The sequence below is a fragment of the Arvicanthis niloticus genome, chromosome 3, assembly GCF_011762505.2.
Source record: "Arvicanthis niloticus isolate mArvNil1 chromosome 3, mArvNil1.pat.X, whole genome shotgun sequence".
In the NCBI taxonomy this organism is placed as follows: domain Eukaryota; kingdom Metazoa; phylum Chordata; class Mammalia; order Rodentia; family Muridae; genus Arvicanthis; species Arvicanthis niloticus.
Genome location: NC_047660.1, coordinates 115,993,775 through 116,008,060, shown reverse-complemented (window position 1 = coordinate 116,008,060; position 14,286 = coordinate 115,993,775). Strand labels below are relative to the sequence as shown.

The window sequence follows — 14,286 nt, the reverse complement described above, 5'->3', positions numbered from 1 at the left end:
ACAATGAGGATAATGTGAACTACTTAGAAGCTGTTCCTACTTGTTGTCTCCTTTCTAAACCATAAAAAGAATTCTTCTAATATTAAAGTCATATTTCCAAGTGTCATCAAGTATGATGTTTGAAATTCCGTTTCACAACTGAATACAGAATAATAAATCCAGTTTAGAAATCTCAACTATGCTTCAAAGACACTTTTATAGTGTTTAAGTGGCTTGTTGTAGAGCGGCATAAGCACCCAGCTTCTTATCTAATTAAGGGCATTTTATTTTATAGGGGTAAAGTGAGGATGGAATCCTGATACTCACAGGACTATCTGGCTTTGCTGGGATACCTGTTTTGGGTACTTGCACTTCTGATCAGACTGCAGGGTTCCTCTCTGTGGAAGTCAGACTCATTAACTTCCGCTGACATTGCTTGAGTTGATTGGCCAATGTATGACTGATTAAAATGTTCACTGTGGAGTGAAAAAGCAGGCATGTACTTGTGGTCAGCTGAAGGTTATACTCATGAGAACTTTCCTTGCCCCGCAAGAGAGAGTCATTTGCTTAAAGAATGAATTCAGCCGTCAGCGTTATTTACTATAATGGGACTCTGAATGTGAGCCAGATGATATGTGCAGAATTGACTCCCATCATGTTAAAATACACCACTTGTCCTTTGGTTATGGCGGCTGTTTGACTTGTAATTACAGTGTACAGAAGTTACCCTAGGGAAACCTCTATAGACCCTACCGATTTGTGTTAGGTTAGCATTTTTTCCTTTCCCTTCTGTGTGGCTTGGGTATCCAGGATGCATCGCAGGATACTTTAGTTCCACTCATAAAAAGTGATAAAAAAGAATAAAGTCTCTTGAAATTTTTATGTACTTATTGCTATTTCTTAGGCAGCTTTCTCCTAAGATGTCTGAGATGATTTTACACCAGTGGGTCAGTAGTTTGACATTTCTGTCATTCCTCACCCTGAATTCATATACAGCTGCCTGGTACACATGACGTATACAGTCATTTAAACACTAACTCACATTAATATTTGGGATTTCACCACATTACCCACCAGAAGCTGTGATTTGTATCCAAATAACTCGCAGTACAATCCAGTATGTTGTTCCACTGAGTGTTGTTGAATTGAGAAAGAGTTGCTTATTCATTCATTATGCTTAATTAAAAACATAAGATACATCTGTCCTGGCCAGCCATTCAAGCCTTGGATGCAGACTGCTCAGTCTTTTGGAAGTACTAATAAAATCTAGAGAAAAAGTTTGTCAGTACATTGCTTTTCATTTCCTTTTCGTTTTTCTTTCTCCTTCTTTTGCAAGTGTGTCAGACTGTTCTTCCCTTTCTTTCTCTTATTTTATTTTTTAAATTTAATCCTAAACAGGTGGCGTGTTTTGGTGAGGGTATTCACACAGCCTTCCTAAAGGCAATGCTGTCTACAGGGTTTAAGATACCTCAGAAGGGCATTCTGATTGGAATCCAGGTGAGTGGTGTGTGTCTGTGCTCATTCTTAGGTAGCACACTGATAGTGGCTGAGATATTAATTATGGCATAAAAGAGAGGGGGATTGGTTGCATTCCTTAGAAAACGGCAACTTATAAAATGGACACTGGTTCTTATTTTTGCTCCCATGACATTTTCCTGCAGCAGCAGCAAATACAAATGTAAACTAAGGAACCGAAAGAAAAAAGTCTCCAGTGAAGGAGTATGTGCTTCGGAAGGGACTATGTTAGAAAAGCAATGGCCCCTTATTTCTTGGTTAGGCCTTTTCCTTGTATTTTTTTCCTCATTTTTATTCATTTATTTGGAATGTTTTTACATTATACTTTGATCAAACTTATTCTTTGCCCCGTCTTCATCCAGGTCCACTCCTCCTCTCCTACCTCTCTACCATTGTGTTCTGTATCTTTTTATACCTCCTAATCATAGTTTGTGCTGTCCATTCTTGGATGTAGGGTCTTCAACTAGGGTGGCCAACTCAACAGGGACTACATTCTTCAAGCAAATTAGTGTCCCCTGTCCCAACTAACAGTTAGCAATAATTCCTTAGGTAGGTATGGGACTTCATGAAGAAGGGAAATCTTCATCCTGGAGTGTTGTCTGGTTTGAGCTTGCACAGGTCTATGCATCTTTTTTATGTAGATAGGCCAAAGGAAGATGGGATGACTATATGTGAATATTTTAACACAATTAAAAAGACAGCATTGGTTTATTTTTGCAAGTCAGGTGAAAATATATCTCAGGGTAAAATTTTGACTATAAAATGTCTGGAACTTTTTGAAGTAATTGTTGCAACATGTATATACCTATTTTTAACTTCCTAAAAAATAATCATATATGCTCCTCAAGTGGTCATTCTTTATGACTTGAGATTAGTAATTCTTATATCCCTTAAAAAACAATGACTGGTCATATATACCTCCCCTGCTGTGACTTTAATAAGCTCAAACCCTGCAGGGCTTCTCAAAAATCAATAAAAACATAATTAGAACAGAATCAGATATTCTCAAGCCGGTGGGTGATTATTATAAGTGCTGCCTCATTAGGGTATCTTAATATTAGCAAATTAGACTCTGGAGACTGGGCCTGTAGTCACTTTAGAGAAGTTACTGGAGAGTGTAAGTTGAGCTTTTGCTTTATGGAGGAGGCAGAAGGACAATGATGAGGACTTAGAACAGAGGCTAACAAGATGACTTCTTACGTGAGGCTTAATGGCAGTTTAGAGACAAATCACATCCTAAGAGTGGCTCATCACATTATAAATGGGTACTAAGTATTATTAAGTCCCAACTAGGAGAACATTGGCCCAACTTCCAGGGATGGCTTAAAGTTTAATGTGAGACTTGGGGACATTCAGAGGAGACCATGCCCTTAGCCCTCGTCTTCACAACTAATGAAAACACTGCTAACGTTTTCAAATAGCAGTTTAAGGAGGCAGTGATGTATAAAATTGTGGCTTGTTTGGTTCCAGTGCTGCAGGGAAATGTGCCGCAAAATTAATTTGTTCCTATAAAATATTTGTGGGACTTGGGCATCAGTGAACAGAATTTTGCTTTGTAAGAGAAAGGGGGACTTTATGGAGGGGAGAAGAATATTTTCTAAGCAATGGGATGTTATTAATTAAAATTCTGCCTTTGAATACATTATTTTTAAAACAATCTTTCATCAGCTACATGAGGTATTACAAAGAACATTCTGTTTGTGTATGAGTGACAATCATTAGGGTTTTAAAATATACTTTTCATACATGGTTAAATGTAGTTTAAAATGATTTAATAAAATTATATTTACCAAAATATCTACAACTGGGGAAAATTGATCAGTACAACTGTAAGCCTCTAGAAACAGAAAGATTATAATTTTCTGACTTATTTTTATGAGAGTCAAGGAACACCTACCATTCCCAACATTTATTGTTTATATAGTCTCTGTATTTAACTCATAGCAATTTTTAAAAGTGCTTAGTCTGATGACTTACACTGAAAACATGACAGAATAGACTAGGTAGAGAGCCAACAGTTTTAAGTCTTAGAGACACTATCTCAGTTAGAAAAGTATCTACTCTACACTCATATTTTTACCCAGAGTTCACAGCTTCATGGATCCGGGCCTCTGTGATCAGGACACACTTTGAAAAAGCATCTTAACCGGTTATCACTGGGTCAGAAGCATTCATCATAACTCTTTCAAATCTATGCTCAGAATTGAAAAGGAGTTAACAGAAAACCAATATAGAAATAAAGACCAGGACTAGAAAGTGTGTCTGGAAGCACCTGCTTGGGGGAATAATTTAATTAAGTTATAAAAGAGAAGTTCACATCTGCATCTCGGCTTCTAAGGGTGGTCATCCACATCCTGTGATGCTGCCATAGGCCTCACAGAACACGGAAAGTCATATCATTGCTGAGATATTCTTTTACTTTTCCTTCCCAGAGCAATGGAAAGGATGTTCAACATCCATCCCATTTATAGTGAAGGTCTTTTCCCTTGTCATAACCCCTGAGCTAATTAGTTAATGAAGACATTTAGACTCATTCAGTTGGTATAACAGGTTCCAGGAGAAAACTGGGGGAACAGAGAAAGCCTTGAAGTAGAGGGCAAGGTGACTCTGAGCTGGACATTCTTCACTCAGTGTCATAGGATGAAAACATTTTTAAAAATAAGCATCTATTATTAGCACATTTTGAAATGTGTATGTGTGTGTGTGTGTGTGTGTGCACACTTGCCGGTATGTGACATTTTGTTAAATCTGTATTCTCTTTCCCATTGTAATCTTTTACTCATGCACTCTTTCGACCCTTCTTATGTTGGATCCCAGGGTCAAATCACCCAGAAGTTTGAAATATTTGTGCCCTTAATCTTGTGTACCTAGGATTCAGGAGAAAGGAAGAGTCAGGATGCAGATTTTTAACAAAGCACCCTTGTCAGCTTGATTGCCATGCACACTCAGCCTTTACTCAGAAGCCTTCCACATTCCATAGCTTTTATAACATAAGAAGCATAATATGGGTTTAGGAGGCAACAGAATCAGCCTTGATTTCTCTGCAGCTATTCTAGTCACTTTTCATCCTGTCACGATGTATTTTTAGTTGCTGTGAGGAGGTAATCTGCCTTGTTTTGAGGGTTTCTAGAACACCCTTTAACAATGAGTGATTTACTCTAGAGGAGATGGAGAGCGCTCACTGTGTTTCCTCCTCTGATTGGCCTATTCAGTGATGCTGGTCTCTAAGTGGCAAGCATCGGCCTGATGGCCTGACATCTGGGCTTCAGCCCTGCTTCGAAACACAAAGCAAGCGTTTATTCGAAAAGATGACTCCAAGTGACACGAATAACCTTTTATCTTCAAAGAGGCATCATTAGGAACAACCACACAGTTGTCAATCCAGGAAACCCTGTAGCACCCACAGACATCAGTTGGCGTTAACTTGGCTTTCCCTTCAGTGGCCGGAAGTTAAATTAGTGTGAAAAAACTATCCTTGAAGGAAATAGATATGTATTCCACGTTCAAAAGAACTTTTTTCCTTATAAATATTTCCAAGAACATAAACTGTCTTGTGCTTTTCACCTCTACCAAGGAGTGGATTCTTACACAGATATTTTCAATCAGCTTTTAAATCTGAGGGTACTCAGATGCAAACTGACAGCAGTAATTTCTTTTGGTAGAGAGGCTGTTTTAAGTGTCACAAGTGTTCAATACATGTTTGATAGAAGTTTATAATGTGACTATGAAAGCCAACACCCTACATCAGAAGGCAGAGTGGTGCCCTGGCCGGGAACTGCCAATACTGTCATGTTGGATATTTATCTTTCTCGTGGGGGAGGGCACTGAAACAGCTTCATAATGAGGTTCTGCCTGGTATCTGCAGGTCTTAGAGGACTTGCTGACTTATTTTATTTTAAAGTGGCAGAGGAAAAAAAATGCACTATGGTATTCCTCCCTCAACGTTTTTCATTGTGACTTTGGTGAAGGTTAATGCATCTTGACCTCAAATTGCAAAACGAGTCAAGGATAACACCCACAGCTTCATTTGATTCCAATTCTAAACAGAAGTGTACCTCCAGATGACCCAGAGAGTTTGAAAACCATTTATGACCGGGATACCCAAGTGATGCAATTCAAATGGGTGGAGCCTAAAGTTTTCTAGTTTTAACACTGATGCAATTGCTCTGGGACATCTGGGAACCACCTTACTTGTAGCAGTTCATTTTAGAGAGCTGAAGAAAAATGGGTTATCATGTTATTATTACCCTTGTGTCCTCAGTGGCCTTTTGCTAAGGGAATGTTTAAGAGTTTTTGAGTCATTAGTTAAGTGAGTGATGAATGCACTAATTACCCAGACATTAACTGAGACCTCTCATTTAGTACAAACCTGAGTCTGTTCTGCATTTATCAGAAAGTTCAAATTTAATGTTACCTATGAGGGAGATTTGATAAAAGGAAGAGGTCCATTTTGAATGTTTCATGCATGTTTCTTATCAACAAACCTTAAACTAGGAAACTAATATAATGGATCATCTCATTTATCCACTTGTCTCCCAAGCAAGACCACAGGAGCATATTAATGTCCTGTTCTGTCTAGTATATATGTCAAGACATTGCTGCATACTGCCTTCAATTGTCCTATTGTCAGTCAGTAGGAACTATTCTCTTTTCTCTGTTTTATCCATTATATTTCATAATTATATTTTATTTTTATGTAAAACCATGAACTGATGGTATCTAAATGCCTTTATTTCTGAGTTGAAATATAAAGCAACTATTTGCAGTACGGTTACAATTCATGTTCTAGAAGACTGTCATGAATAACCCCTGTGCCTGCCTTAGCTCAGGTTGCATTTATCTTTTCTATTTGCCAATAGTTTCTTCTCATAAAACTGCAGCTCTGGGATTGAGAGGGCCAGAATCTCCAAAACGATTTTATGTTTGAACATAATCTTTGAAATCATTTCCTAGGATTTAGATCTGTTCTCAGAGAACCTTTACATGTAAATATTAGGAGATTTTATGGGTAGAGCATCATCAAAATTGTGCAAGGATTCAGATATGTTTTTAATTATAATTCTTAGTTTTGGCACTAGAAATAAGATCATATCCATGTTTTTTTCAAACATCACTAATGGGATTTCCAAATCAGTCATAAGACATTTACAAGAACAACTACATTATATCATCAGTTAAATAAAACCTTTAAAGTAAAATCAGTGAAACGATCTCATTGAAAGAAGAACAGATATGCTTTAAGCATACAAAATTTTAAATTGCTCAGGTACTAAGAAATTCATGATAATAAGGTCAAGGTCAGAATTTAATCTGTGGGTAGGTGACTTATCTTTGTTGTATGTCATCCTCAACATTGCCTTGAAAACACAAACTCTTAAATACTGGGAATCTTTAGAAGTGGGAAATACTTGATGGCAATGGGCAGGAATCCAGGGAAATGGGGTATAGCTGGGGTCCTAGGAAGGGCAAAAACTACATACTGATAGAAACTCTGAAAACTAAGCTGGACCATTAGGAAAACCTATGTGGAAATAGATGTATATGGTAGGAAAGTTGGTTTTGGCTATAATAAATGGAAGAAAAACCCAGGATTGAATAGTAGGACACAGCAACAGAAATCTAGTCTCCAAGAAGCTCAAAAAACCAAGTATCTTAATATTAATATTAATCAATATTTCACGAGAACTGCTATTAGCCCAGAAAGGGCTTATCTTGAGTATTAACACTCTGTAATGGTTGCTAATAATTTTTTGTACTGGTCAATGACAGTGACCCAATACCTCAAGTATTGTTACCATTGTACCAAAGGGGTGAGGAGACTCCCTCAAAGAAAAGCTAAATCAGGAAACACAAATTAGTGAGCCATGGAGCCTCAAGAGATAGGAACTTTATCATCATTCTTTTAGAAGAAGTGAAGCCAAGGGTATTAACTTTTCTGAGCATAGACTTCTAGTGAATGGCAAAACCAGGGTTTGAAAGGAACTTTCAAACTTTTTTTTAGAGGCTCTTAGCACATTAACTTCCAGGATAATGAATGAGTTATTAAAAGTAGTGCAAAAGTAGAACTCAGCAACGAGAGCAGGCTGTTTGGAAGAGCAAAACAGCCAGGTGCCAGCAGACCTGACTCAACGTTCAGATCTCAGCAGAGTGTCTCCTTCATCAAACCAAACCAAAGCAAACCAAACCAAAGCAAACCAAGCCAAAGCAAGCCAAGCCAAGCCAAGCCAAGCCAAGCCAAGCCAAGCCAAGCCAAGCCAAGCCAAGCCAAACCAACCAAACAACAACAACAGAACATGCACAAAGAGACTGTGTGGTTCTAGACAAAGATGGTGAGGACTCAATGTGAATGAAGGGGCTTAAAGATAGGTAGGAGGCAGACAAGGGAGCAAAAATGGAATTTTGCCTACACTGGAGAATAAATATCTCATACCAAGGATAAAGCAACATATAAGGCTTATGTTTATAATGGTGGGAGGGAAACCATGTTGAATATGACTAATAAAGGCCATGTTTATCTAGAATTTGAATTCTGTAAATTTCTTTTCCAGCAATCATTCCGTCCAAGATTCCTTGGTGTTGCTGAGCAGTTGCACAATGAAGGTTTCAAGGTATACTCTCTTAGTTTTTTTTTTTTTTAAAACATAGCTTTCTTTCAGCATTGAAAATTGTCCATACAGTAAAATACTGCACAAACAGGATAACTGACTTCTCAATTTGGAAAAATTTGATTAATTTGGTAATTTCAAAACTTCCCCAGAGGATTATTGGTAGTTAATGATTGTAGGATGAGGAGAGTGTCATTTCCTTCAGTGTTGTAGCTACCAGTAAGTTGTCCTGTCTAAATAACATTCCACTCACCTTGCAATAAGAAACTCTAATTAAATTCAGTGAGTCACACATAGAAGAAGACGTGAAAATAGGAGACAATTTGTTGAGAAAAAGAGCTCTCGTGAGAGAAGAGGATCAGAGATAGGAATGGGGTGAAAACAATTACAATTGGTTATATAAACACATAAAACTCTCAAACAATAAAAGTTAAAAATTAAACTTTACATAGACTATAATAACTAGAAAGGCTAGGTTTAACAAAATGACTATAAACTCAATAGCAGTTGTCAGCTCAAAAATCTCAGTAACTTTAGATGAAGCATAATTAGAACACTTACAACAGTGTATTTCTGGATCCTTTTCTTGATTCTGTGTGAGGTCATAGTTTCCAGCTGTTACAGTTACAGGCAAAGTGTCTTTGTAGCAAATTGCTCTACACACAGCCTAATTCAGTAAAACAAGGTTACTCCCACAGCTCAGGTTGGGCCTATTATCATGGATTTTGCTACCTCATAAAAATAATTTAGAAGCTATAACTAATTCTTTTACAAAGGCAGTTTTAATGGAGACTTTTAAATGTTTCCTCACTGAAAAAAATTTACAAATATTTAAAGTATCTGTACTCCAAATTTTGAGTTCAAGTGGCTACTTTTAGTGCTATACTTCTTCCCATGTTTTTTTCTCTTCTTCCTATTCTCCCTTCCTTCCATTATTCCTCTGTCCCTTCATTAAAAAGCCCCTTTCTTTATAGTAACCACGTTTCCTATTTTTAAATGCAGCTTTTTGCCACAGAAGCTACATCAGACTGGCTCAATGCCAACAATGTCCCTGCCACCCCTGTGGCTTGGCCATCCCAGGAAGGACAGAATCCCAGCCTCTCTTCCATCAGAAAGTAAGAACTGAAGATTGTTTTCTGAGTGGTTGGAAAAACAAAAGGCAATACCAAAAGCTAAAGAAAAAGCAGATTAATGGTGGGAGCTAGTCCAATATGAAGTTCTCATCTCTTGCTCTCAAATATTTTCAAAAGTGGGTTTAGTTAGCACATTTACAAAAGGACACATTTATGAGTGATAGTTTCATCTTGTAAAAAGTGTTATTACTACATGGGTACACCTGTGCACCTGTGCTAGAAAGCACTTCTCAGATCTTTCTGTTAAGATTGCTTGGCATATACAAATAAAACTACAAAGTCTTTCATGCAGTGCTTTCTATATGTATACACAGAATGTATATATGTGTGATTGATCATCTACATTCCACTAAAGTTCTGCTTCAAAAAAATCAGTCAATTTATTGAGCACTTGCTGCATGGAGAAAACTGGAGTAAACATTTTGATGATGTTATTAATGAAATGGATGTTCCTTAGGCCACATTGTCACCTGTCTTCTGTAAGGCACACTATATGAGACTTTGGGAACAGTGGTGCATCTGTCTTTACGAAGCTACATGGGATGCAGGTGCAATAGATCCTTTTATGTTACTCCCAGAGGTTACAATTTACCCAATAACTACAACATACCAAATTCTATGCACTATGATATTTATTAAAAGCCAAGAAACCGTTTTGCAATGAATGAAAAAATGGCGACATGTACAAACCTTAGAAGCCTTCCACTGATGCTATGAGCCCCTTGCTTAGAATTTTGTAAAATGAATCCAGTTCTGCTTCATGATTTTGACATTTGAATGTCTCATCAGTTTACCAACAGAATGTGACACAGGTTAATTCACAACCAGATATTCTCATGCTTTCTCCAGTCAGGTAGTGGGAATCAGGCAGAGGGACAGAGACAGTATTTGGATGGGAACCTGGAGGTAGCCAGGCTTTTAATGCTGGAGGGAATCACCTCTTTGTAAAAACAAGGTGATTATCAGATTGTCAACTCTTGATATATTGGGCAATGTTTTTAAGAGAAAACAAGTTTTGAATCCTGTCAGACTTTTACCAGAGTTCCTTGATAAACAAAATATAAATTATAATTCCCTGGTGAGTGCAAGTTGAACATATGTGTAAAAGTAGAAAAACGCAAGCAGTGGTCAGCTCAGTGTGGCAATGGTTTAAATGGCTGTGTGTTTGTGTGTGTGTGTGTGTGTGTGTGCGAGAGAGAGAGAGAGAGAGAGAGAGAGAGAGAGAGAGAGAGAGATTTGTGTTAGCAATTTTGAAACTAAGTATAAAATAAGTGTTGTCAACTGTAGGCTTTTATTTATTTTTTCTTTTAGGTTGATAAGAGATGGAAGCATTGACCTAGTGATTAACCTCCCCAATAACAACACCAAATTTGTCCATGATAATTATGTGATTCGGAGGACAGCTGTGGACAGTGGAATTGCTCTCCTCACCAATTTCCAGGTGTGTTTCTTCCCTTATAGACAAGCCATCATGTGTAGGTTTTTCTTCTAGGACTCCTTTGAGAGTGTTAACTACTCCCTGAATCAATTTCTCTCTCTCTCTCTCTCTCTCTCTCTCTCTCTCTCTCTCTCTCTCTCTCTCTCTGAGCAGAGAAGAATTTTAATAGACTCTAAAACAGTGGTGTTAATATGATAGATCATGGCCTCACTGAAAAGGTTAGAGATAAACAAAAGGCAAGAATAGGAGTGGTTCTTTCATCACCCATTCAATTATCCTGTGAATACAAAGATATAGTAGTATAATATGGAATGAATATTGGAAGGGCTGTCTCCCTGTCTCCAAGTGAAAGCCACTTCAGGAAAGCAATAGCTTATTGATCAAAGGGGCAGCTGTAATATACATGCTCTTCCACATCACACCACACGCAAAAGATTGTATGAGGCTCACTCAATTTTATTTGTTTATGAGCTACCAGAGTTATCACAGAAAGAACCACAAATATCTGAGATTCAGTCGTGATCATCTGTGTATCCTATTTTTTGCCTGTGCTAGTTTTAATCCTCGTTGGGGGTAGGGTAAGTTTATTCATGCTGAAGTCTGAACTCTGAAAAAAAAAAAGTAGCATCACTGCTTTCATTCCATACCCCTTTGAAAATTGGGAGCAGAACTTGTGACTTTTCACACCTGATTCATCCTGCATTCACTTTCATCTCTTGTAGGTTGCTAACATTCTTGACATTTTCTTTCAGGTGACCAAACTTTTTGCTGAAGCTGTGCAGAAATCTCGCACTGTGGACTCCAAGAGTTTGTTCCACTACAGGCAGTACAGTGCTGGAAAGGCAGCATAGAGCAGTTTGGTGCTAGTTTGGTGAATTCATCCTTGAGTCAGCATGAACCACACTGCACCGAAGGGACTGGTCCCAGGCTATCTCCAGAAGTGGATGTTGTTGCCAAACTTTATTTTGGGTTCCTCTGTTCTTAGTAGTCTGTATCTTTAACCACTAAATTGTTGTCAGTCACTGTTTCAAAACCATCAGGTTCTTCCCAAGTCACTTGTTCTTCACAAGGAATTCAACCATTCACACATTATCTTTTGTAGACTGACTTGTAACTTCATGGTGCTGGTTAATAAGAATCGAAGTAGAAAAAGTTGCTGCCCTTTCTCCTGAATTCTATACTCTAAACATACTCTTGTTTTTAAAGTAACTTCTGTCATACCCAGAGCCCACTAACAAGACAGATTATCATGAAATTTTGTTAAAATAAAATGTGGATTTAATTTAATTATTATGGCATCATGATGTTTGCGTATTATTATTTTTGGCAAGGATTCTCACTTATATAGCCAATCTAGAAATAGCATTTCTTCTTCCCAAGACATACAATGTGAGATTGGATTTCTTTGATAGATCCTTGCTTGAGGTTTTGGAGGATGTCATCAGATGGCAGAGAACACAGAAGCAGTTATATTCTTGATATTCTTGTTGGATTTTAATATAAGCCAAGTGAAATGTATAAACTCATGAAATTCATCTTCTGCTCAAATTTTGGAGCACGTTACAAGTTCCTGTTCCTTTTGTATGACAGAGTCTGGCAATAGCCCGAGTCTCACCTTGCATTCTGCATTCCACACATATTACACATAGGGTCCTCATTTCTTTACGTACAAGATTTTTTTTTCTTTCTTTCAAGGTAGCCTTTGTGGCTTTTAAGTGTTTTGGTTATTACAGTGCTTAAATTGTGAACTTTTAAATAAAATACTATTAAGTGAAAATGCAGTTGAGTTCTTTTTATTTAACAAAATAAAATATAAGAAGTTCATACAAAAATGTCACTTCAAAGTTGGGCAAGGTGAATCAGCAGAAGGAATAGAGCCCAAAGAGAAGGCAGAAGAATCAGAGACACACTTGTTCACACACTCCGGAGTCCCATAAAATACTAAGCTAAAAGCCATAATATGTAGAGGACCTGGTGCAGACCCGTGTCTGTCCTGTGCTTGCTACTTTGGGCTCTGCGAATTTGTATGAGCTTTGCTCAGTTAATTTAGAGGACCTTATTCTCCTGGTGTCCTCCATCCTCTCTGGCTCTAACAATTTTTTTTAATCCCCTCTTCTGTGGAGATCCCTGAGCTCTGAGGGGAGAGATTTGATGATATCTCATTTAGAGCTGTGTATTCCAGGATTTTCTCTGCATGATGTCTGGCTCCGGGTCCCATCTGCTGCAGGAGGAAGCTTCTCTAATGATGGCTGAGAAAGGCACTGATTTATAGGTAGAGCAGAATATCATTTGGAATCATCTTATTCTTATTTTCTTTTTAGACCATTAATATTTGGGTTTACCCTAGGACTCTAGGCTATGCAGTTTCTGGTTCTTGGTCCCCCAAGCTATATTGAATATTGGTAATATTTCATGGAGTGGGCATTAAGTCAAATCATTGGTTGGTTACTTCCACAAGCATTATACCACCATTACTCTAGCATATTCCCCAGGTAGGGCAGCATTTTAGATCAAAGGTTTTGTGCCTGGGTTGATGGCTTTTCTTTTTTTTTTGGGGGGGGGGTGTAGCCTGCAGAGTACTTTCCCTTATCAAAGACACTAGAACATAGGGATAAATGTTTTATGTAGGAGCCGATCAACTTCTCTTTGTTCAATGAGTTATGTGGGTGTTGTTCAGCAATGGAGGCTTGTTCTCAGTTTGTAGAGAGTAACCTATTGTCTTGACATCAGCCTGGTTTGTTTGGGGATTTCCAAGGGATCTATTGGCTAACAATTCATTTGGCTGTAACCCAGTCCTAGTACTGGAAGCTTCATTTTATGACGAGAGATGACTAGTTTGGGCTTGGTCATTATTTGGAGACTTTATTAGGATCACCTTTATATATTTAGTAAGTTTCCACACCACTCCTTAAATTCCCATTTATTCTAGTCTCTCCCCACCTTATCCTTCCATTCTGTATTCCATCCCCCAGTCCACCCTAAAATATATTACATTTTCCTTTCTCAGGGAGATCCATGTGTCCCTGCCTAGTCCTTTCCTCTGTAGCTAGCTACTCTGGGTCTATAGGTTATCATTTACTTAATGGATAATATCCACATATAAGAGAATACAGATGGTATTTATCTTAATGGGTCTTTGTTACCTCATTCAGAATGATTTTTTTCCCTAGTTCAATACATTTGCCTGAAAATTTTATTGTCTTTAAACAGGTGAGTAATGCTTCATGGTATAAATGCACTACATTTTCTTTATCCATTCTTCTGTTGAAAGGAATCTAGGTTGTTTTAAATTCCTAGCCATTGTGAATAGAGCAGCCATGAACATGGGAACAAGTGTTCTTTTTGTAGAGTGAAACATCCTTTGGGCATATCCCCCAGAGTGGTATAGCTACATCTTGAGGGAGTTGAATTTTTGTCTTTATGAGGAACTACTATATTGATTTCTATAGTAGCTGTGCAAGTTTGCACTCCCACCAGCGATGAATCAGTTTTCCCCTTACTCCACATCCTCTCCAGCATGAAATATTGCTTGTGTTATTGATTTTAGCATTCTGACTAGTACAAGATGAAATCTCAAAGTAGTTTTGATTTACATTTCCCTAAGGATGTTGAACAT

General features: G+C 37.8%; 1 protein-coding gene across 2 annotated transcripts in view; it reads left to right on the top strand.

The window, feature by feature from the left end:
* The window catches only part of Cps1 (carbamoyl-phosphate synthase 1), a 116,402-nt gene extending 103,955 nt beyond the window's left edge, over positions 1 to 12,447 (top strand). For both annotated transcript variants that reach the window (XM_076931724.1, XM_034498207.2), the window contains 5 exons: positions 1,378 to 1,476; positions 8,043 to 8,102; positions 9,102 to 9,214; positions 10,544 to 10,673; positions 11,423 to 12,447. In XM_076931724.1, the coding sequence (XP_076787839.1) occupies positions 1,378 to 1,476; positions 8,043 to 8,102; positions 9,102 to 9,214; positions 10,544 to 10,673; positions 11,423 to 11,521 (501 nt within the window). In that variant the 3' untranslated portion in view covers positions 11,522 to 12,447. The remainder of the gene's footprint in view (positions 1 to 1,377; positions 1,477 to 8,042; positions 8,103 to 9,101; positions 9,215 to 10,543; positions 10,674 to 11,422) is intronic.
* Positions 12,448 to 14,286: the final 1,839 nt, after the last annotated feature.